The sequence below is a fragment of the Podarcis tiliguerta genome (genome assembly GCF_965153285.1).
Source record: "Podarcis tiliguerta genome assembly, chromosome: 6".
Taxonomy (NCBI): domain Eukaryota; kingdom Metazoa; phylum Chordata; class Lepidosauria; order Squamata; family Lacertidae; genus Podarcis; species Podarcis tiliguerta.
In genome coordinates, this window is record NC_139539.1 from 28,002,561 (window position 1) to 28,023,610 (window position 21,050).

The following is a 21,050-nucleotide window of genomic DNA, read 5'->3' on the forward strand; positions in this document are numbered from 1 at the left end:
TTAGCGGCTACTCGCCATGATGCCTATATTCCACCTCCACTGTCAGTAGCAGTTGGCCTCTGAACACTGGTTGCCAGAAAATGCAGGAGGGAAGTGCTGTTTTTGCTCATGTACTGCTTGCATACTTTCCACAGGCATCTGGTTGGCCACAGTGAGAACAGGATGCTGGACTCGATTGCCTTTGACTTGATCCAGCAGGGTTCTTCTTACTTTAAAAAGAGCTTGGCTCCCTCTAGCCAGGAGAACCTGTCCCCGTTCCTTCTCAAATCAAGCAGCTGACAGCAGAGATTATAAACAGGCAACCACCGTGTGGTCACAAGATTAGCGCTGACCCAGCATGGACTCTCAAGCAGGAGAGGCTAGTGAGGGACAGGTGGAGAGGAAAGACAGACGGACAAGGAGACAGCTGGGGAGAGCAGAACGACTCTTGCCCAGTCATTGCAGGAGCAAAACAAGACAGGATTGTCATATCCCATCTCTCCATTTAAAAAGGAAAGAAGGAAGAAGACTTCAAGGCCATCTTACAATATGAAAAAAGAAAATAAAGGTAATTACAATCTGAAATACCATTTAAAAACCTCAGGCAAACAAGACAGACTTGGCCTAGTGCCCAGAAGAAGTAACAATGACAGCGTCCAGCGACAGTGTTTCTTCCATAGATAGGGATTTAAAGGGCTGCTCCTGAATAAACATTTTCCAGCTTTGCACTGGGGCAGAGCATCCATCTGAAACTAGGTGCTTGAGACAAAATCACCCTTTGTTTTTATTTTATTTTAAATTCTTACATATATATCTCACTTTTCTTCCATCATGGAATCCCTAAGGACAGAGGGTCAGGTCAAAGGTCAAAGGCCTGTCTAGTAGCCCAGCATCCTGTTCTCACAGTAGCCAGCCTATGGGAAGCCTGAAAAATACACTTGAGTGCAACACAACACTGTTCTCCTCACTGAATTCCTAGTCCCCATAATTTACTGCAGGAATGATCCTGAAAGTATGTCTGGTGAAGTCTGGAGCGTTAAAGATTTCCCTATTCCTATCCACCCCTCTCCAAATAAATTTCCTTTTATAGCTGGGCATTTGGCTTCTTCGGCTTAAACATGAAATTCTCACTAAAAATTTCCCCTGACTGCCCCTTGTGTTATAACACTATCCATAATGATATTTCATGACGTTTCATTAAGTCCTGTGGACTCTGGCAAAGTAAAGTTCCTCTTGTTCATTTCCTCCCCAGAGGTGGACTGAAGGGATTGGGACTCAGAAACTCCACAAGCAGCTAGTCAGACTAGGGAGTGGCAAGGGTTTCATTCTGCCTGGTGGTAGCCTAATTTTCTGGGTGCGGAGCAGGGACATATAAAAATGGGGTCTGCTAGTAATCCCCCCGATGTGTCACAAGCCCTTTGGATTCTAGAATGCTATGGTTTTATTTTTATTTTCACTCGCAGCACAGTTTGTCTGCATGATCCCTAAACTATAAGCAGAAAATATTTTCCACCCTTTTCATTTGTCTAGTCATCCACCATTCACATCTTGCCCAGATTAAGTGACAAGTTGATTGGATTCAGCTTCTGATTTGTGCCACATTTCCTCCAGCATGACACCTGGCACTTAAGAGAATGTAACTTAGACATACAAAATTGTGCTGGGGCAGCTGCTAAAAATGGCAAATTGTGATCGGCTTTCTCCTTTCTCCCCATAATGCATAGATTAGTTTTGCCTGCTCTTGCGCCATTTTCATAGACTGGCAGCAATGGTTCCATTGACCTTTGTGCAATTGCTACCCAGCGACAATGGCTAAGTATTTATGAAGGAAGTTAAGTTTCGCAGTATTAGGAGACTGGATGAGAGAACAGCGCAAGTCTAGAGCCAACAGTGTTATTTTTCAAGAACTCATATTTCAATGGAACAATATGCTCATAACAAAAGAGCTAGTATACATTTCTCTGAGCCACGGCAGAAGGAATCTGACATTGCTGGAGCTGTCAACAGAACAAAGCAGCAAAGCGGAGGCCCTGAATGCTCATAAAAAGGAAATATAGTTCTTTCGAGAGCAGTGACTCTCATGCCAATATATACCGTAACTCACAATCTAGTAATTCATCAACCAGCCATTCTGGCAGACTCCCTCTGTTCTTTCCCTACCTGCTAGCCATGCCTGAACTGTTGCCCTGTTCCATCTCAAGGTTTGGCAAGTTTCAGTAGACAATTTGGGTATCCCTGTTGACTAAATTTTAGATCTTCTATCCAAATTTATTCTGTTGCTCTTGACACATTCTTCCTCAAGTTGTTGCCTCAAACAAACCCATGTCCAACACCAATGATGGAAATCTATAAGCAGTGGCAGACGACATTAGTAGCCCACATTTATTAGAAACATTCGTGGAAATCTGATTTAACAATGAGAATAGCTCCACACAGGCAAGATCTGTTAAATTCTTTGTCACTTCAGGCAAAAATTATGATTTGGGCACTCTCCCTCTCTCCTCATGTTCATCCAAGAGCAAGAGAACTGCTGCATTCAACCCTCAAGGGGATGCTCAGCTGCAGCCCCCTCCTCTTCCTCTGCTCCATGCAAGTGAATGGAACAAGGAAGAAAGGGCTGCAATCCAGGGAACAGGGAGCTTCTAAGGATGTCAAGTACCCCTTCCCAGAGACCCTGCTCTTCCACGGGCCAACACTACAAATGAGTTAATTGCAACAAGTTTATTTGATTTCTCAGATTAAAAGATTAACCTCAGATTAATGTGGGTCGGGGAATAAATGTGGGGTGGGGAGGTAGAGGAAACACAGGCTAATATCTTGATGGCAACATCTTTGTGCAGAGGCAAAAAAAGAAAAGGAAGCTTATGCACCCATCCAGAAGCACCCATAGATACCCAGATGACAGTTTAGCCCAGACACTGAGGTCCACCACCGAGGGCCTTCTGGCGGTTCCCTCACCGCGAGAAGTGAGGTTATAGGGAACCAGGCAGAGGAGCTTCTCAGTAGTGTGCCTGCCCTGTGGAACGCCCTCCCATGAGGTGTTAAGGAAATAAACAACTATCTGCCTTTTAGAAGACATCTGAAGGCAGCCCTATTTAGGGAAATTTTAAATGTCTGTTGTTTATTGTATTTTTAATATTTTGTTGGAAGCCGCCCAGATTGGCGGGGTATAAACAATAAATTATTATTATTATTATTATTATTATTATTATTATTATTATTATTATTAAATTTACATTATTCTTTCAGTTGGGGACAAAAAAAAAAAAAAAGGAGGAGGAATAAGTATATGATCACAACCAAAAAAAAAAAAAGTTCAGAGGATAATTTCCTGAAAAGTCTCTCCCATGCAAAAAATTACTGCTTTCTAGTTTAGACTCTCCAGATCGTCCTTTGATAAGGCCGGAGTACCAGGTACGCTTTTGCTTTGGCACAAGTGAAAGAGATTGCAGTAATGTTTGTGCCTTGAGGCAACTACCTCCCCAGAGAAACTTGAATTTCTCTTTGGCATTCACTTGATTACTTCAAGGTTAAAGCCAGGAGGATAGAATCATGGATAGAATCAATCGAGAAGATAAATGTTTGATAATGTTGTAATTAGAATCCCGAGCCCAAATAAGTGTTTGGGAAGGAAAGTTTGAAATAGGATGGGGTGGTGAGCAAAAGAGAGCCACAAACCATGTAGGAAGTAAACAGAGCATGCTTGGCCCTTGTAATTAAAAGGACTGCTGTTTCTTTTTGCTGCTCCCTTTGGTTAGGAAATAATAAACGCTGCCAGCAGCTGGCAGAGCTGGTCACTTACAAGAGCCTAGTTATATTTCCCAGAGATCCCCGGGAAGAGGGACTGACTATTAAACCACTCTGGCAATTGTAGCTCTGTGAGGGGAAGAAGGATTTTCTAAGAACTCTCAGCACCCTTAAACTGCAGTTTGCATGATTCTTTGGAGGAAAGCCATGACTGATTGATGTAGTGTAATACTGCTTTAAATGTATAGTGCAGATAAGGCCTAAACCAGGCAGCTGAGGCTCCCTGGAGTAAATAAGACCTGTGCCAGCAGTTTGAAGTTTATTGTCAAATTTCTTTTTGCTTTGTACTTACGTATTTCAGTTAAGATTGCTTCTTTTGCAACACTGAATTTATTGCATGTTTGCTAAATTGTTGTTTTTTGTCTTCTTTGAACTTATTGGCATGCCTTGTAAACTGCTTTCTCCCTCAACATCCATCTCCACCTTCAACCTGCAGAGTGCATATCCTTGCCCTCAAATAATTTGGCTATAATTTTTATAAGGGGCCAGGCGCCATTTTATTATTTTCTGCTTTCAAGATGTTGAGTCTTAACAAAACAGCGATTTCATCTCGGCCCATGTAAGAGGAAAATGAGCGACTTTAGCAGGCTGGCACTGAGAGCCAAAACCGAAGCATGGAACACAGGAACACAGAAGTTCAAACAAAAGCACACACACACACCACACAACCATCCATTCTATACTCACTGGAATTTTGTTTGGATGCTGTTCTCGGATCTGCTGTACTTCTTTACAACGATCCGCTGTAAAAGGGGAAAAATAGCAGATTTAGGAATTTGGAAGACTTTTCCTGGCTATTTTTTTCAATAAAAATTGGGGAGGGGGGGGGGAAACCTTGCAAATGTTTGCAAGCAGGATTATACAATTCATACCAAACTGGGACAGTGGTCAGGATGTAGCAGTTACAGCAATAAATAAGAATATTTGCTATTTATATAGCAATCCCCCCCATCTATGGGAAGTCTTGTATATCACCTGACGTCCACCCACACCCAAAGTCGGGTACCATGCAGATTAGCTAGGAACACAAAGGATGCTTCTAGACAAGTGCTTATTATGGAATCTGTGCTGCTCATGCACACAATGTTGTTGTTTATTTGCCACATCCACATGAGGCCATGGGCATCAAAATGCCACCCTGAATCCTCCATCCCTGCCCCATTTAATCCCAATTTCCCCCTTTCTATGGAAAATCAGAAAACCTGCTGCCAATGACTGGCTTGCAGTCCTTGTCTAGAAACACCAAAGTACAGAGCTGCTACAGCAATGAGATGGTAATTTACATTGACCTACATGTAACTAAGCTGGACATTATCCACATTGTGAAAGGCTTATGCCAGCTCATCAGGAAAGCATTCAGGAAGGAAGCCAAACTTCTGATGTAAAAGGATGCCTTAGCCTATGCAGATTACAGTGGTACCTCGGGTTAAGAACTTAATTCGTTCTGGAGGTCTGTTCTTAAAATGAAACTGTTCTTAACCCGAGGTACCACTTTAGCTAATGGGGCTTCCTGCCGCCGCCGCCGCCCAATTTCTGTTCTCATCCTGAAGCAAAGTTCTTAACCCACGGTACTTTTTCTGGGTTAGCGGAGTCTGTAACCTGAAGCGTCTGTAACATGAGGTACCACTGTATTATTTACGGGATGTCTATGCTACTTCTTCGTCACTCAGCGCCCTCAAAGCAGCTTACAAAACACACGATCCATCTCCTTATAACTAGGACAATCAGGAAGACTACTTTATACATTTGTTTTTTAAGGCATATCCATGAAGTCTCAGTAATACATCTACAAACATGTAGATGGGACATGCATTTGAAAACAAGTAGATCATACACCTGCCCTCAGCAGGGCATCATGAATAGCTGTAGCTCTCTGCTGAGTACACACTGCGGCAAATCCAGGTTTGTCCCTATAGAACACGTGGAACAGCCCACATAAATTAGTAGGCACAAAAAATGCAGAATGAAGCACTCTATGCCAGGCATCCCCAAACTCGGCCCCTCCAGCTGTTTTGGGACTACAATTCCCATCATCCCTGGTCACTGGTCCTGTTAGCTAGGGATGATGGGAGTTGTAGTCCCAAAACAGCTGGAGGGGGCGAGTTTGGGGATGCCTGCTCTATGCACATTCATTAGGAGGAAAAGAAAAATCTTCTTAGTTCCGTTCAGGCATGGTTTCCACATTGTTACAGAGATTTCACTGCTTGCGTCTCCTGATTCCAGATATATTTCTGATAAACTGGATTGGAAACATAGGGGGAGACATAAGAGGAAATAAATTCCACTCCCACCCTGCCTCAAGCCCAGCTGCTTCTTCACCCCAATAGAATAGGGGTGGAAAACCTGTGGCCCTACAGATGCTGTTGGGATGACAATGACCATCAGCCACAGTCATAATGTCCAAGAGATTATGGGAGGTGTAGTCCAACATAACCTGGGGGGGGGCACAGGTTCCCCATCCTTGCCACAGAATCTCAGTGGTCTGCAGATTAGATAAAGGGTGGAAAGTTGAGTACAAAAAGAAAGGAGTACACTAGTTTAAACCTAGCCTGAAAGGACACAATGTATATTTCAGAGGGTTGAAAAAAAAATTATTTTTCACAATGAGCAATAGATATAGGACACAATATAAATTTTAACCTCTGGGAAAAAGTCTGGGGAAAGTGACTTGAAGTTTACAACACATTATTCTTTGAAGGAGAACTACCTGAAAAAGATCCACAAATGGTATTTAACTCCAAGTTGGCTTGCTAAGATGTATAAGACTGAATCATATAAGTGCTGGAGATGCAAAGAGGTGGTGGAAACATTCTTTCATAGGTGGTGGACTTGTAAAAGGGTAAAAGAGTATTGGGAAATGATCCATAATGAATTGGGGGGAAATGTTTAAAAGTACTTTCCCCCAAAAACCAAAGTCCTTTCTGTTGGGGACTGAAATTCCCAGGTGTCAAAAAAGGTTATTTATGTATGCTACTACTGCAGCCCATATTTTGTTAGCCCCAAAATGGAAAATGAGTGAGGTCCCAACGAAAGAAGAATGGTGACTTAAGTAGATAGAATATGCACAACTTGCAAAAGTAACATATAGAATAAGAGAACAAGAAGAACGTATGTTTAAAGAAGATTGGAAAACGTTAATTGTGTACAGCTGAAAATGCTAGCAACATTAAGATAAATTCAACAGTGTAAATAATGAAATACTGATTGGTATAGTTTTTGTAAAATATGCAGTGATTTATGATATGTAAAATGAACCATGGAAAAGGGAAGTCACTGATATCTTAAGGATGTAAAGTGAGTATTTTAAATTGTAAAACAGAAGATTTAATAAAAACTATATTTAAAAAAGGAAATAATAATTATTTTAACAAGTGTTTGAAGTGCTTCCAATGGTTCATAAAACAAGTACCGTATTTTTTGCTCTATAAGACTCACTTTTTCCCTCCTAAAAAGTAAGGGGAAATATGTGTGCGTCTTATGGAGCGAATGCAGGCTGTGCAGCTATCACAGAAGCCAGAACAGCAAGAGGAATTGCTGCTTTCACTGCGCAGCGATCCCTCTTGCTGTTCTGGCTTCTGAGATTCAGAATATTTTTTTTCTTGTTTTCCTCCCAAAAAAACTAGGTGCGCCTTGTGGTCTGGTGCGTCTTATAGAGCGAAAAATACGGTATATAAAATTAAGGCCAGCATTATTATTATCATCATCATCCCTGTATAACAGATGGGAGGCAGAGAACAGAGACAAGTCCAAGATGACCCAACATAACCCAATCTAGGGAGTTCCAGCGCTGGTACCCTTAACTACCACAGTAGCTCACATACACCTATAGTTCTGCGCATTCGCTGCAACTCTCTTGCTCATGGTGCATTTCCAATATCTAGGAGAAGGCTTGGGACTTAGGATATAGTTACGCCAGCCTTTTTCATGCAAACTCAGCATGACATGTTATTCTGCGGTGACACAAGAATTTAAATGAGATAGAAATGGAAGGGTCCGTCCAATGTATTTGTGAGTAATGAGCCAGCCCAAGTGTACAGCTCAGCACTACTGCACCATCAAAGACCATTCACATTTAGTATAATCTATATGTCACCCATTTGTGCACTACAAATGCATATGCTGTCAGCTGCTCACAGTATGTCACGGGTGAACCACGCACACACACCAGTAATTTATATGCATGAATATTTTTCATATAAAAGCATTGAAGTGTGGATAGAAATAATAGGGCCAGTAAAGCCCAAAAGCACTTTTGGATCCACTGAGATTACAGGGATTGAAGAAATGTGCAAATATTTCTAGTTTCAACATACCAACCACCCCTCCCCAATAAGCAGACCATTTCTCTGCATTCACCCTCATGGTTCCATCACAGCTAATGGCTACCCAGCATCTGATACAAGTGAAGATGAGAGTTGACTGTTCTGTGTCAGATCCACTGTGGAAAAGTCAGCCAAGCTAAAATTGCCAACAAGCACCCAGATCACTGGAAGGAGGGGGAGGGAAGCAATCTGCAAGCCATTATCCTACAGATCAAGCAAGTTTAAACTGGAATGAGGAATAAAAGGGAGGAATTTAGTAAAGAGAGGCATTAAATCTATTGCCATCTTTAGAACACATTTTTTTTATGTAGAAGAAACTGAAAGGCAAAGGACTATGAAAAACTGATAAGAAGAAGAAGAAGAGGAGTTTGGATTTGATATCCCGCTTTATCACTACCCGAAGGAGTCTCAAAGCAGCTAACAATCTCCTTTCCCTTCCTCCCCCACAACAAACACTCTGTGAGGTGAGTGGGGCTGAGAGACTTCAAAGAAGTGTGACTAGCCCAAGGTCACCCAGCAGCTGCATGTGGAGGAGCGGAGATGCATGTGGTGGGTTTTCCTGGCTGTGGGAGCTGCAGGTGGCCATCTATGTTTCCCACAATGCCCTGGAGCCATCGACAGCACTATGGGAAGTTGAGTATGGCTTGTATCCAATGCGGCACTAAGTAAGCATCCCATCAGTGCAAGTATTCATGCTTGCACAGCAATACGGATACTCCCTCTTTACCAAAGTGTTAGAAGCCATAGTCTTCAAACATACAGAGCATCTACATTAAATAAGAAAAAAAGTGATAGCCAGGACGGAAGGACTGGGAGAAAAGGAGTGGGAGTCCTTTTTTGAACATCTGAGACCAACATTCTACATCTCTGCTTGGAATGGACCAGGAGTCAACATGGATAACTAATACTGTATGACCTCTCTTAAGGAACATTCCAAGGCTAAAATACCCGTCTCAGCTCCTTGGAGGAAGACTGGGATACAAGTGGTACCAATAGATGCTCTATCAAAAGACAGCTACTCTATTTATTGGTAGCAGCAGAAGGGAGCTTAGGTCAAATGAGAAGATGTGTGTGAGGCATGTATGGCCCTAGTTTCAGTTACCGTTGAACGCTTGCAATTAATTTCAGTGGAAAGAATAATCAAGAGGAGTAAGTGAATGTGGGTGGCAACTCCAGTGCATGATCAGCAGGGCTGATATGGCTGGATAAGCAGGGTCTCCTCCTCTCTCTTTGCTCCATGCACATCCCTACAGAAGCTGTGCACTTGGTGGAAGAAGGTGACCTCCCCAGAATGAAAAATGCTACACCAGCAACATTATGTTTATAAGCTGCACGGCCTTACAGTAACTTCTGCCTCAACTGGGAAGTGAGGGATGTTACACCTGACAAAACAAAACGGTAAAAATAAAATAAAAAAATACTTCCACTTAGTTACAAAAGTAGCTGGAGGTGATTTTGTATTGGTAAACAGGAATCCGCCAGGAGTAAACGAAGCCTGCCACTAGTATAATATCCCATCAGTCACTGTTGAAAATGGGATGCTGGACTTGATGGTTGCACAAAGATAAATCCAAAAGTAAGAACAAGTCTAAAATCAAATTATCACACGCAAACTATCTCAGGTAACCTCCAGCCCCAGCAAAGCTGACAGTAAGCAGAGAGGTCGGAGCTTTGTTTGCAAGGGGATTTCATTATTAGCAGCAAGGTAGATAAGAACACTAACTCTGTGCAGTATCTGTTATCATTCCACTTGCTGTCAAGCAAGAACAGCAAGTTCTTGGGGAAACAGGGCACAAGATTGCCTCACTGCAATCAACAAACCAAGGCAATGTTATTGAGGGGGTCTTGCAAATGTTTTCTAAACTCGCAAAGAATCTAATTAATCAACCATGTCCTCAAATGGGTAACCTTAATAAGGGGGCACACAAAGCAGATCCTAGCCTTTTAGTTGGCTAGGTTTATTTATGTTTCTGCAGGCTCGTCACTTCTGTGGGTTTACAAGAGTAGGACCATCCAGATATTGTTGAACTTCAATTTCCTATATAACCAATGGTTAAATAATCCAGCAACATATGGAGGGCCACAAACACTTGTTTGCAAGGTTACTGTAAGGATTACTCTCTAGCCACCAACCTCCCAGAAACCTATATAAGGAGGATTCTCCCCTAACCATCACAAACATTTTTTCCTTTCCCACTTGGCTCCCTTCTTCCACAACATACCAGAAACAGGAAGTATTCTTTGTTGGTGTCCCTTGCTGTATTCTTGTGAGTGCAATCCAGTGGTATGCCTGAGCCTCTCCCTTTCCAACCCCATTTTGGATAGCAGGGAAGCAGGGAGCAGCTGCTGGTCTTTCCCCAACCAACTCTCACTTTTAGCAATGGCTCACTGCTAAATTATCACAGCAAGGCAGTGTCACAGAAATGAGAGGGTTGGTAAGCTGCATAGGGTCATTAGTTCTACGCTGCTGCTGCTACAGAGTAAAATTCTACATCCCAGTCTCCTTATGTGAATGAACAGAGGTCCAGCATGCCGCAATCAGAGAGCAATGATGAACCTAGAGAGCTACAAGAAAACCAAGTCACGCAAGATCAAAACACCCTCCTGGAGTGGTTGATGCATCCTGGAGGAAAAATGCTATCCGAACACTAAGAGAAAATGGTAAGCAGGACTTTGAGTGTGAAGCAAAACAGACTCTTCCACTAAGTGAAACCCAAGGAACACTGCTTTGCTGCAGACAAAAGCACCAAGCACTAACCATCAGAATTTGTCCCTGTGCATCCAGTTTTGGTTTTCAGATGCAGGCACATATGCACAAAAAAGGGGGACAGAAAAGTACTTCTAAACTGAAGCATCTTGTCGGCCCAAGAGGCAGAACTGGGACAAAATATTTAGAGACATAACACAAACAGAAAACAGCAGGCCCAGCAACATCTATCCATCCTCCCACCCACTAGCACCCAATCTAAGAGTCTTTTGTGGCTTGAAAACTGTCACCCAAACTTTCAATTATAAGTTGGTCCACATAAATTCATTACTGCAACTTGCTATGTTTGTAGAGCTCGGAAAGGGATTTGCGAATCATTGACTGCAAACACTGGCAAGAAATCTGCTCCTTGGGACTATCATTTCATTTGCCCTGTGCTTTATCATTGGATAATTTCCAGAGGGGTATCCATGTAAGTCTGCTGCAACAAAAGACAAAGACGACTCTTGTGGCACAGTCAGGGTTAACACGTTTATTGTGGTAGCAGATGGCATACACACCTGATTAAGTAGACAGGGCTTAGCCCATGAAAGCTTATGCCATAATAAATTTGTTAGTCTTGATAGAGGTGCCGCAAGTCTGAGTTGTTATTGTTGGATAGTTACACCCACTACATGTTAATCTTTTAAATGGGTGCCAATGCACCAAGCCAAATTACCTCTGAGTTCGAGGACACCAAACCTGCCAGTTCCATCGCCAGCCAGCACCTCCCCGCTTCTGTTAATACATTACACGTCACATTGCAATCAAGCAAGTCAGGACATTTCATAAGTGGCTGGCATTTTCTCAAAACAGGTCAGCCATAAGTTAGGCAGCTTCAGCTTCATTGTAGCCCCAGTAACGGTAGATGACAGAGAGAGGTTTGGTCCCAATAAGGTTTCCAAAAGGGGAAATGGATAAATATTAAAACACAAGTCTGACAGATGGATATTTTTGCACAGAGGCTGTTAGTTACACATGCTACAAAGAGATTTATGTCACAATCCTGGAGATCCATGTACTGTATTATAATTGTACCAGAAGCTACAAACAAAAGCCAATCAGGCCTAGCTGTTTAAGTACTTGCAGTTCTGTCCTATGCGCTTTCTGGGAAAGAGCCCTGATCAAGGACAGTTTAAAGACCTTGATTTCATGGTCACTGATGGAGGGACAGGCAACCCCTGGTCACATGTTCAGGGGAGAAGAGAAGCTGGAGTGTCAACAAGACAGTCAAACTCAGAGTCTTTCTTTCTTTCCAAGATAAATAATAATGGAAATAGCAGGAGGCTGTTTATATCAGATGTTAACAGTTCCAGTGAGAACACAGTGACCTGTGAATAAACCCAAGATAATAAGGGGATGCGTCTAGGACATCTTAGAAGCACAAGTTCCCATCGATAATCTCTGAAACCTGATTGCTTAAGTCCTAAAGCCAAGAGATGAAGAAGAGGGAGAGTGGCAATGTACAAGAAAACAAAATCCACAAGGAGTCCTGTGCAGATATTCGATAGTGTAAACAACTGAACTTGTGAAGAGTGCCTTGGGAGACACCTGCTCATTAACGGTTCCTCATCATCCTGGGAAAATGATAAACAAAACTGGGGGAGTGGGGGTTGATTTTGAGGAAGGATAACTGTAATGAGTGTTTTCCTCACACTCTGTGACATCTGGTGGGGAGAAACCTCTTGGCTTTCCCACCATCCAACAGGCTGGTAGCCACTCCATAACGTTCTTTCAGGGGTGGCTGGCTAGAACCAGTTACCAAATTCAGTGGCAGATCTGGGGAAACCGGTCCTTTTACATGAGCCGCCAAGACCACTCTCTTTAGGCAAAGCTCTTAAAAGGAAGATGTTGCTTTAATGCCACCCCTCTGATTTAATTTGTATTAACAATGTTTTGTTGTGATGGCTGCTAATTTTTATGAAGACATTTTATGGGATGGGGTTTGGAGCTAAATGACATCTCAGGGGTCCCAGTGAGAAGATTTTGGAAAAGACTCAGGATTAAAAAGTGCAGAGAGTATATAGGAAACCAGTTGGGCCATGTTTGGGCCTTTGCCTGGTCATGACGCAGGTTTAACAAAACTGTTATTGGTCTGGAGGGATCTGGAAAGATGACACATCGGGATTCCCCTTCCCTCCTCAAAACTATGGAATGTGTTCATGCAGTTGTCTGCGAATGGAAAGGACAAGGCACGCAGCTTGTACTTTGGAACAGAGAATCAGAAAGCAAATCTAGAGGTCTGAGATTTTTTGGGGGGAGGGGATCTGCTGGGAGTGCTAAACTGTGATCCACCTGTACTCAGCTTGTTAAATAAATACAAATACTACAAAACACCTAAGACCTCATTCCTAGTGCTACTCCCCTGAAACGTCATAGCTTGGAGGACTGGGCTAAGCACACAACAATATTCTTCTTTGCTTGTTAACACATTTTGAGAACAGTAAGTAGGATATAATTTTTTTGCCAAAGAAACAAATAAAGTATCCGTTTTCTTGGATGTTAATGAAAGGCACTTGCGCTTTGAGTACCTTACTGCTATAGGAAAGAGAAGACCAAGTAATTCTGGCAAAGCCACCAATGACATACAGTGGTACCTCTGGTTACGAACTTAATTCATTCTGGAGGTCCATTCTTAACCTGAAACCGTTCTTAACCTGAGGTAACACTTTAGCTAATGGGGCCTCCCGCTGCCCCGCCGCACGATTTCTGTCTCATTCTGAGGCAAAGTTCTTAACCTGAGGTACTACTTCCGCGTTAGCGGAGTCTGTAACCCGAAGTGTTTGTAACCCAAGGTTTTTGAAACCCGAGGTACCACTGTACTTCCCTTGCAGCTTGTGACTTGGGGTCCCTTCCACACCATGTTTAGAGCACATGACTCCCCCCAAATAATAATAGGAGCAATAATTTACCCATTGCAGAACTACAATTCCCAGCATTCTTAACATACTACGCTTCCCAAGATTCTTTGGGAGAAGCTATGTGCTTTAAATATATGGCATGGATGCAACTCAAGAAATGGGGGGAGGGGTCTCAACAGCTTATAGCCATGGCAATATGAAGCTTGGCGAGAGAATAAGCAAGCAATGTTCCAGTGACACCACTGAATGACTAACTCTAAAACTATCTAGCAACCAGCTGAATCCTCTCTTACCACTACATGTTTATTTCCCTCCTTCTTTTCAGAGTGGAAATATTACAGGTAGATAGTTTAAGAGAGTGTATTACCTGCCCACTCCCAAAATCTTCAAACAAAACCTCTCTGCAACATAAAATTATTATCAGTTGTTACTGCTGTTTTTAAAAAGTTCTCTTCTTGAAGATCAAGTGACCCAATGTTAGAGAAGAATGAAGAGGATATTTATGCCAGATCAGAGCCTTTAGGTTGTCATTTTTCAAAAATAACCTCTCTTGCCCCAGTCCTAAAGTTTACACACACTTTTGAACGTAGCATTAAGAGGGGGGAGGTGTCTCGATCCGCTTTCATACATGCATGCAATCTGTTTATGGGAAAACAACAGTTTTGTTGAATGAGGACCTTCTGATCGGGGTCGTAGCATTGTTAAAGCTCTTAAATGTATGGAAGAATAGGTCCTGCAAAGGAAGAATAAGCTTGGCTTTTGCAAAGGGAAGTTTGGCAGGATTCACCCTATTAGAGCTATTTGAAGCATTATTAAATATGCAGTTGGAACAGGGCCGATGGGCACATTCAGAAACCCAAGAAACAATTGTGGGCCCTCACCCACCACACGCCCCCAGTGTTTTAGCTTTTCCCAAACCTAAAGAGGGGAGGGAGTGATATTCCTGGACAGCACAGCCTACAGGGAACCCACCCTTGCTTACTGAAGTCTCCCAAAGAGCAACAGGTTTAGAAAAAAGCCTTCTCTTGGAGCCAAAAGACTTCTTTTGAGCCTAACTGCAATTGCCGCGGGGGGGTGGGGTGGGGGGGTGGCTCCTTTGGGTGGGATTGCTGCTTGAAAGAAAGCATTAACCCTTCCCCAGTGGTGACTCCAAAATTTCCAACACACATCAACTAGCCTTCTATTGGCTACAACAGATGGCTTTTTTCAACCCTAATTTCAGCAAAGGAAGGGGCAGGATGAAGGGTCCTCACGGTGGGGGGGGGGGGGGACGGCAGCCAGGAATACTTTGGTAGGTTAATTCCATGCACTGGGCTGTTGAACCCTGTCAATAAAATGGTGCTATCACTTGCGCCTTGGGGTAAAAACTGGTCTCTGGAAGAGAAGCTACTTCCTAGCAACTGGAATGATCTCAGCAAGTTGAGACACCTGTGTTATCTGGACATATTATGCTTTAAGGCCAGAGGGCATGCTATCTGGGAACTAGTTTCAGCTATGAGAAAACACATACACCAAAGTGCTAGAAGATTCTAGCTTTTAAGACTTCTGGTTGGCTCACGGGGCTCCCCTGAGTTTTTATACCTTTGCATTTTCTTCTGCTCTTTTCTGTCACCTGTTACAGCCTTTAAGATCAATGCTCAAAGGGATGGAAAGAGTTAGGATCAGTTAACGTTTGTCATTATATTCTGGTTTGTAATTCTCAACCATTATTTCCTATCAGATTCTGGAACTGGAACTTTTATGGGCCTTTGATTAATCTCAAATGCTGCTCTTTAATGCTGCTCTCTTTTCTTTTAGTTTTTAAAATGAAATATACATCCTTTAAATTTGGCGTTCTGTCTCTCTGGGGAACTGAATTCAGTTCCTAACTTCTTGTTTACTTTCTTTTATCATCATTTTAACCGGCCCTTCACCCTTAGGTTCCAGGGACAGTCACATTAAAACTCAATGTTAAAAACAGTTTAAAACAACATACTGAGTAAGTTGGCAGCCTGAGGCTCAGGAAGCAGAAAGCCCTGTTCATACTTGCTTCTTTGGAATCTTAGGGATAGCTGGTAAAGTATGGGCCCAGGCAGGTTGGACAAAAAGAGTGTTCTGGTGTATTATATAATACTTGGACTTAATTATTGGATTCTCATTCCTATTTTCAACTCAAAGCATCTCACAGTATTAACAAAGTGCACTAAATATATTTAGAATAGCTATAGCTCTGAATAGCAAAGAGTAGAAGATAAACAACTCAGAAGGGATATTGCTGCCACACCCTGCTTTTGTTTTCCCCAAAGGCATCTGGTTGGCCATTGTGAGAAATAAGGTGCTGGACTAGACGGATCCTGGGTCTGATCCAGTCAAGTTCCTCTTCAGGTAACCAGAGATTCTAGAAGACAGGTGAGCAAACAGTGACCTTCAGACCCCTTTCAGGTGGCCCTTAAAGCTAATATCAGGTGGGTAGCAAGGAAGGTGAAATTGAGAAAATGGGGTGGAAGAGTGAGGGAAAAGAAATAATGGAACAGGAATGAGATCCCATTCACCTTTGGTTTCACCACTACAATTGTAGATCTGCAATTGCTGATAGATCAATCACCTCTAAGGAAATGCAGGCCTAGACAGAAAAAAAGGTTGTCCACCCTGGCCAAGAACTTTTATTGTATGTTAGGATCAAATGAGTTGCAGAAGAAATTGTTTTTAGCAAGAGAGAGAGACAGAGAGACCTAGATTTCGGGCCAAATATTTTGTAGACGAGTGCCACTTTGGTATAAAGCAACAACCGCCCTCCTTTATCCAGCAACTCTGCTAGAACTTAAGTTTTGAAAGTGTTTCAGAGCGCCACAAATTTCACTGAATGTTTTCTTTTAGAAAAATATTTACTTAACCTACAATGCTCAGCACAGCTGTGTGTGCAGAAGTCCTATTGCAACCAGATTGCATGCCAGTGGTTATGTGCCAGATCACAATCTTATACTGGAAGAAAGGAACTCAAGAGAAAGAAAAATATACAGTCAAGCTTCTACAAGGATTATGAGGATAATTTATTTTGGTCGTTAAAAATTATCGTTAAACCCACTAAAACTCTTATTCAACAACAGGCTACAAACATTACTATTTAGAGGTCCCAGTTCAGAACTTTAACCTAGCTATGAATTCACTGGATGGTCTTAAGCAAGTCATGATCTAGCCACCTCGGCTTGTAATTCTATACCCATTATCAGGGAGTAAGCCCCATTTGACTCAATGGAACTTAATTATGAGGAGAAACATGTAAGACTGCACTGCCCAGTGTCCCATTTATTTATCTGCAAATTTATAATTTGCCCTTTCTTAAAATATAAAAAGGCTTACAACATGTAAAATAAAGTATTTTGTTTGGGAAATGCACTACATAAATAATAAACCTTGTTTAGTATTACTTTGATAAGTTCTGCACATACAGCATCATGGAACTGTGTATCCTGGGGAGGAATTGTTGTCAGAAATATACCATATATAGCTATATGAAAGGCATCATTGTGCTATGGCCACACCTAAGCAATAAAGTTAGAATGCAGCAAGGCAGGAGTGGACAATTAAAGGAGGCAAGGCTAGGACTGGCATGATCAGCATTCCAACTGAGGCCTCATATTCCTGTAACAATAGCCCAATTTCAACTTGCAACATATGGGTTGTATTTTAAGAATTGGCTCATGCCTTGAACTAGAATTGTTATTTATACATTATATGACAACATGCTTCTACTATAAACAGTGGTACCTCGGGTTACATACGCTTCAGGTTACATACGTTTCAGATTACAGACTCCACTAACCCAGAAATATTGCCTCGGGTTAAGAACTCTGCTTCAGGATGAGAACAGAAATTATGTAGCGGCGGCGCGGCGGCAGCAGCAGGAGGCCCCATTAGCTGAAGTGGTGCTTCAGGTTAAGAACAGTTTCAGATTAAGAACAGACATCCAGAATGAATTAAGTACGTAACCAGAGGTACCACTGTATTTGGGAAAGTTCTTTGTTCGTCCACTGTGTATTTGGACCTCTTAAAAACGGCTGAACTAAAATTTGCAGGAATGCTCCTGGGATCAAAGAGCAGGTTTGCAGTGAGCAAACAGGGGACAGTTGAAAAGAGTAGCATGGCCTGAATGTGAGTAAACCCATTTATACATACTTACAGAACAATGTTGTATGTGTCTACTCATAAGTAAATCCCCATAAAATTCAATGACACAGTGTATACAGGCTTGCAGCCTTTCATTATAGTGCAATGAGAGATGGATATTTTAATTGGGGGAGGGGGGCTAAGCAATGGCTTCCTACTTCCAGCTACAAAAGTGTTTGAACTGAAAACAGATGCCTTTCTTAAAATAGTTGTGGGGCGAACACAGCAATTTGTTTTCATTTTGGACGTGATGCACCCAGAGTTTTAGTACAGTATTGTTTTTGCATTTTTAACTGTTTTTAATTAACTTTTGCCTTGAGACAGTGTTTTACAAGGAGATGAATAAATTAACTGATGGTGATGATGACATGTTTTACTGCTTGTTTCTGCCTCATCTACATGTAACTACTCATCCTTTTAAGTTTCCATCAAGTTTGGTTCAGCTTTTCCCCATCAGGTTGTCACTACAAGGGAACAACTCGGTCAACAACCTTGGAGACTCTTATCCCAGAAGGCAAAGACAAATAAACAGGATCAAGGCTTTTCAAAGCATGAAAACAAAGAAAACCTAGAACTACATCCAAAAATCAGCCATAAAAGAAAAGGGGGGGGAAAGGGGGGGAAAATACATCTAAACAGGAGCATCTGAAGTTTTTCAAAAGGGAAAGACTCTGGCCCCTCACAGAGCTACAACTTCCAATAATTCCCAGGAAAAAGAAGAGTCATTGTTAAACTACTCTAGAAGTTTTAGCTTGGTGAGGGGACTGGGTGTCCCCTAACAACTCTCAGCACCCTTAACAAACTACATTTCCCAGGATTCTTAGAGGGAAGCCATGGCTGCTTTAAATAGTACGGGTGGGGCCTATGGAAACAGTGTACAGGATACAAGGAGGTCTTGTAAAATTTCAGGAGATTCTCCCTAGGAACTCCTCCGTGGGACAGGAAAAGGGCAGCAGCTTCAAACACTTTGTAAACAGATGTTCTTGTGCCGACTGTTTGCCTTGCAGGCCCAGCCCACGACTGTAAACTTTGCAAGGCCTGAAAGGGCAGAGAAGCCAGAAGAGCACTTGACCCTGAGGCATTTTCCTTAACACACTCTCTGCTGTGCTTCTTAATCCCATCCTGGAGGAGGTAGAGAAGGAAAACAGGACTACTTTTTTTCCTTCTACTTTCTCCATAGAAGCAACAACATCTTTGGCTCAATACAGATGGCTGGCTGGCTGACAACATCCCCCCTCTACCCTTTCTTCCCAGAAAGTATTTAGCAAACCAGTCAGCTGAGAGAGCCAAAAGGGCATGTGGAAAATAAGCTGAAAGGAACACGTAACAAACAGTCAGTCGCAGCTGCCTTGCCTGACCTCGCCATTCCAGCCCCCTGTGCCTCCTAGGCTATTTTAATCCTGTTTGCTTTCAAATGGGATGGCTGGGATTGGGAGAGGGAGGTGGGAAGGAAGGAGAGAAGAGGGCATCTGGAAAGAAGCCAAACTCGCTGCTCTCCTCCTACTTGGCCCACCCGCTGGCATCTAAAGCAGCTGTCTCTCCCCCCCCCCCCCACAAGCTCACAGCAGGCGGTTGGGAGGGAGAAACCAAACTTCAGCCATTGCCCTTCGGCAGCCAGGATGTCAGCAGCTCTAGATAGGTGATAGCATATACACTGCAGCAGTCAAATACCTGGTAGTCAGAAAAGCCTCGTGATATTTTTGTTTTTGTTACTCCCTTCTCGACTGGGGCGGGCGGTTGGGCAAAGGGCGGGTGAGTAAGCGGTTTGTGAGGACAACAAGCAGCTCAAGAGGTATTCAAGTCTCCGGCATGTGGGAGAGTCAGCTACAGTGTTATGAAAAACACAGCAGTGCAACACGTGATGGTGTCATTTCCATAGTGGCTTTTAAGGCGCCAAGCGCTCTTTGTAATTTCTCTCATTTCTCTTCATTATAATTATGTGCCTTTGCAACTTTGGTCCAGGGTTAAACCCTCCACCTTTTCCTGACAGGGCTCCTGTACCTTTAAGAGCTGCAGCAAGCAGAAATTCAAAGGGATAAAGCTTTCCTCAACAGGAACAGTGTGGTGCCTGCCCCTTATAATCTGTTAAAAACACAAGAACCTGTTCAGGGGAAAAGGTTCCATCCCAGGACAAGTAGGGTCCCCACAGTCCCTACTTGCTTAAGGACTCTTCAATTTGTTGCTAAGTTAATATTTTAGCCCAGGCCAAGCTGCTGCACAGGTTCAAAGCAGGAGTGTGACCTCAAATGTGCCTGAACAATACTTAAGAGTTGCTCACTGACAAGGCAGCGTTGTCACAGCATGACAACACTTGAAAACCATTCCGTGAGCATGGATTTCTGAAAAATAAGTCATGTCAGACTAACCTGATCTTGTTTTTTGACAGAATTACAACCCTGGTAGATGAAGGGAACGCAGTGGATGTAGCCTACCTTGATTTCAGCAAGGCATTTGACAAGGTGCCCCATTATATTCTTGTAAAGAAGCTGGTAAAATGCGGTCTTGACTATGCTACCACTCAGTGGATTTGTAACTGGCTGACTGACCGAACCCAAAGGGTGCTCATCAATGGTTCCTCTTCATCCTGGAGAAGAGTGACTAGTGGGGTGCCACAGGGTTCTGTCTTGGGCCCGGTCTTATTCAACATCTTTATCAACGACTTGGATGATGGACTCAAGGGCATCCTGATCAAATTTGCAGGTGACACCAAACTGGGAGGGGTGGCTAACACCCCAGAGGACAGGATCACACTTCAAAATGACCTTGACAGATTAGAGAACTGGGCCAAAACAAACAAGATGAATTTTAACAGGGAGAAATGTAAAGTATTGCACTTGGGCAAAAAAAATGAGAGGCACAAATACAAGATGGGTGACACCTGGCTTGAGAGCAGTACATGTGAAAAGGATCTAGGAGTCTTGGTTGACCACAAACTTGACATGAGCCAACAGTGTGACGCGGCAACTAAAAAAGCCAATGCAATTCTGGGCTGCATCAATAGGAGTATAGCATCTAGATCAAGGGAAGTAATAGTGCCACTGTATTCTGCTCTGGTCAGACCTCACCTGGAGTACTGTGTCCAGTTCTGGGCACCACAGTTCAAGAAGGACACTGACAAACTGGAACGTGTCCAGAGGAGGACAACCAAAATGGTCAAAGGTCTGGAAACGATGCCTTATGAGGAATGGC

General features: G+C 42.8%; 1 protein-coding gene across 1 annotated transcript in view; it reads right to left on the reverse strand.

Annotated features, from left to right (window-relative positions):
* MAP1LC3A (microtubule associated protein 1 light chain 3 alpha) overlaps nt 1–21,050 on the reverse strand; it is a 39,885-nt gene that overhangs the window by 13,004 nt on the left and 5,831 nt on the right. The window contains exon 2 of the mRNA XM_083444104.1: nt 4,474–4,529. Within this exon, the coding sequence (XP_083300230.1) occupies nt 4,474–4,529 (56 nt within the window). The remainder of the gene's footprint in view (nt 1–4,473; nt 4,530–21,050) is intronic.